Genomic DNA, 3,174 nt, shown 5'->3' on the forward strand with positions numbered 1-3,174 from the left:
GTCATACTTTTGTTGGAGGATTCAAAACTTCAAAATCACCATCCATCAATAAAAAAAAACTTATTTTTTCTTTATGAGAGCTATTAAGGTTTTAGCCAGAATAAACGTAGGATAAACAAAGAGTGATCGTAGGGTTTGATTATAGTGTTTGGGTTTATTGATAAATTTGAGTTTTATTATTAATTTCATTTTGTACTTAATAGTAATTATGCAATAGGGTAAAATAGACAATTAATATTTAAAATTTAAGTTGAGTGTAAAAAGAGGTTAAATGAGTTTAAATAAAATTTCCCTTAAAATAATCATCTCTACTAGTAGAATGCCAAAAGTGAGTTTTGGTGTCTCAAGACTTCACCAAAAATAATTGGAAAGCCCTTGAAACAAAAAACTTAACTCATGCAATAAATTATACATAAATTTGATGAGGGATAGAAAAGTAAAAACATTAACTACAGAATTTGAAATGTGGGAGGAAAGTGAAAAAGAATACAATTGCCAGTTCAGTTATCAGTTCTACTTCAACTTCCGACGATCAAAACCAAAGAGTTTGACGATTCCCACGATCGAAACTACAGAGCAGTTTAATGATTCCTATGATATGAGTTCAGTTGAAGGTTAAACGATGACTACCCACATACCACCGCTATATACAGATGAATAATCGAAAAGAGCCAATTTTCGGAACTAGACTCCGGGACGTGTCTTGGAACCCGTCTTTCTTCACACCTTCGATCCCGGACGCCCACTTTCAGGAGCCCAATCTCCTGGCCATGTTCCTCCACCTACGCCGCGGCTGCCTTCATTGCCATCTTCTCCAGGTACCCAACTTCCCAATTTAAAAAACTAGAAAGTAAGACAATTCAAGAAAAACAAGAACAATGGTGGAGCAAAACGACGTCATTGAACCCTTCAGAAAACAAGAACAAAGGTGTGTCCTTGCAGATACTGAGAGTGTTAGATCGAGCAGACAGAGAGATGGCATACTTGAGCATGGGAGAAGCTCACAGAAGAATTACCGACTACCTCAACCGCTTCTCCGATGCCGACGCGCTCAACATCTTCAAGGTATTACATCCTCACCAATGTGTATATTTGTATACGTATTCAATTTGGGGATTTAGGGTTTTGATTGGTGAGGGTTCTTGGAGTGTGACAGGACTTCAATAGATTGATCAAACAGTCCGATAACGACTCGCAGTTTGGCAAAATTTTGGTGCATCTCTTCCGGGCTTTTCAGAGCTACCGAATTGGGAATTTCATTGATTCCTATCAGGCATATGAAAAACCGGCAAAGTACTGATCTTTATTTTATTTAATTCTGTTCTGTGTGAAATTTTGCATTTGGTTTTGGTTTTTTACTAATGTTAATGGTGGATGTGCAGTGCTTTTATTCAGGAGTTTCGGAATTGGGATACGGCATGGGCTTTGCCAGCATTGTATGTCATTGCTTATGACATTAGGGTTCTAGCTGAGAGGGTAAGACCCCCAGTTTCCTTTTTCATTTAATGAAAAGAAAATTAATTTGTACTTTATTATTGTTCTGTAAAGATGCGTGCTTTATTTCGTAATTGGTTGCCGCTATGTTGGGAAGACAAATTTATTAGGACTGGTCTGTGTGGAGCTTTTGTAGGCTGATAAGGAATTGGCTTTGAATGGAAAGTCTCCAGAGAAGTGGAAGGGAGCTGGCTCTTTCCTTATGAAAGTCTTTGGCGTTCTTGCTGTAAGATTCTTTCTTTTGATATTCTATTTATTTCGCTACTCTTACTAAACTTTGGTTTGTATTTTGTTCTCTTTGCAAGAAAAGTCTGCTCCTTTACTCAAACTTCTATACAATAAGAGTTGGTATTTTCTTGGGTGTTTACGAACAATTGTTTGAATCTGTACTGCTAACTCTTTCACTGGTGTTGGAGCATTATACGTCACTTGCCAGTTGTTTAAAGTTTACTTTAAGGTAATTTTTTTCGCACGCTTATGAGTTCGTCAGTGCTTTTAATATCTGAATTAGCTATTAGGGTATCTTTTGAATGCTGAATAAAACACAAATAGCTAGAGCTGCGCTATGATGAATCATTTTTATTACTTTGCAGCTTCACCTTTGCCGCGGCGTCATAAGGAGCATTGGAACTGCGCGAATATTTGATTTTGTGGAATTCCCTAAGAGAGATAAGGTCAGCATTGCCTTTGGCAGAGCAAATGCAATTTTCTTTTCTTTCCTTTTCTGCTCCCTCTCCTTTTGAATTTGTTCTCTATCGCAACTAGACAAAGTAGCTTCAACCACAGACCCAATCATGAATCCCTAAATATCGTTGTGTACAAAGATTTTTTGCTTCCCTCGAATTCAACATAAGATTATATTATTTCTTTTAATGTTTAATTCCATTTTTCAACTTTTAATGCAATTCAATTACAAATAATGCTAATATTTGATTTTAACCAAACGCATTAAATTTTCAACAGGACGGAACAATATGAGTTCATGATATGTTTTGTTGTCCAGTGTATCAGGTCAATTGAAGTTCTTGGTTGTTTTATACTTTTTATTTAGCTTTTAGTTGCAACTAAATTATAAGTATCTTCTCTGTTATTTAATATTTTTTTACATATTCTAGATAAAATACTTTAAATTACTGCATGTATTATTAGAGATAATCGTCTTTATTTTATGTTTCTATACATTGAATCAATCATCGCATATAAATACATCTAAAATGTGTAAGTCGCGGGTAGCACGGTTATTAAAAAAATATCTTTCGCACCCGCGTTAGCGCGTGCAGAAAGACTATGAATAATGCGCAATCCAAGAAAATCCCATTCTATGAGATAATTAGAATTTAGAATTAGAAAACATTGCAGGAGAAATATGATATTCTCTTTCTTTTTACCTGCCAAGGTGAAGTTTCTCAGCTAGAATAATTGAAGCCAGAAAGGAGATGATAATCATGTAGAGAGGGTTAAACGCTGTTACAAACACCGGGCACTCTAGTCACCAAGCCTTGCACGTAATCCCAGAGCTAATTATTTCCTAAAGAGTAGGTGTCGCAAATCAATGTCGTATGTCCGTCATAATTCTATCAAAAATTCTGTTATATGTTGATGTGACATATAAATGGGTTCCACAAATCTTTTTTTATTACAAATGGTCCCTGAAATTAACCTTCACCATCAAGATGGTTC

At 35.7% G+C, this 3,174-nt stretch overlaps 1 protein-coding gene across 3 annotated transcripts; it reads left to right on the forward strand.

Moving 5' to 3' along the window:
• Positions 1-348: 348 nt before the first annotated feature.
• LOC126602574 (enhanced ethylene response protein 5-like) lies at positions 349-2,627 on the forward strand. 3 transcript variants are annotated; one of them, XR_007616158.1, is made up of 8 exons: positions 352-818; positions 943-1,065; positions 1,157-1,293; positions 1,383-1,476; positions 1,631-1,720; positions 1,805-1,951; positions 2,088-2,168; positions 2,458-2,627. XR_007616158.1 is itself a non-coding variant. In XM_050269474.1 (5 exons), exons 1-5 carry the CDS (start codon positions 654-656, stop codon positions 1,766-1,768), a joined length of 657 nt encoding a protein of 218 aa, XP_050125431.1. In that variant the 5' UTR covers positions 349-653; the 3' UTR covers positions 1,769-1,891. The 3 variants fall into 3 exon arrangements, 1 of the variants encoding a protein (XP_050125431.1); XR_007616157.1 differs by lacking the exon at positions 2,458-2,627 and having other exon boundaries at positions 2,088-2,399; XM_050269474.1 differs by lacking the exons at positions 2,088-2,168; positions 2,458-2,627 and having other exon boundaries at positions 349-818; positions 1,631-1,891.
• The last annotated feature ends 547 nt before the right edge of the window (positions 2,628-3,174 follow it).

The sequence above is a fragment of the Malus sylvestris genome, chromosome 15 (genome assembly GCF_916048215.2).
Source record: "Malus sylvestris chromosome 15, drMalSylv7.2, whole genome shotgun sequence".
Classification (NCBI taxonomy): Eukaryota; Viridiplantae; Streptophyta; class Magnoliopsida; order Rosales; family Rosaceae; genus Malus; species Malus sylvestris.

Excerpts from the sequence above, each read along its gene's own strand:
- LOC126602574 (XM_050269474.1), top strand. The coding sequence starts at position 654 with ATGAATAATCGAAAAGAGCCAATTTTCGGAACTAGACTCCGGGACGTG. Across the intron at positions 819-942 it reads TTCATTGCCATCTTCTCCAG|ATACTGAGAGTGTTAGATCG; the intron begins GTACCCAACTTC and ends GTGTCCTTGCAG. Across the intron at positions 1,477-1,630 it reads TTAGGGTTCTAGCTGAGAGG|GCTGATAAGGAATTGGCTTT; the intron begins GTAAGACCCCCA and ends GAGCTTTTGTAG.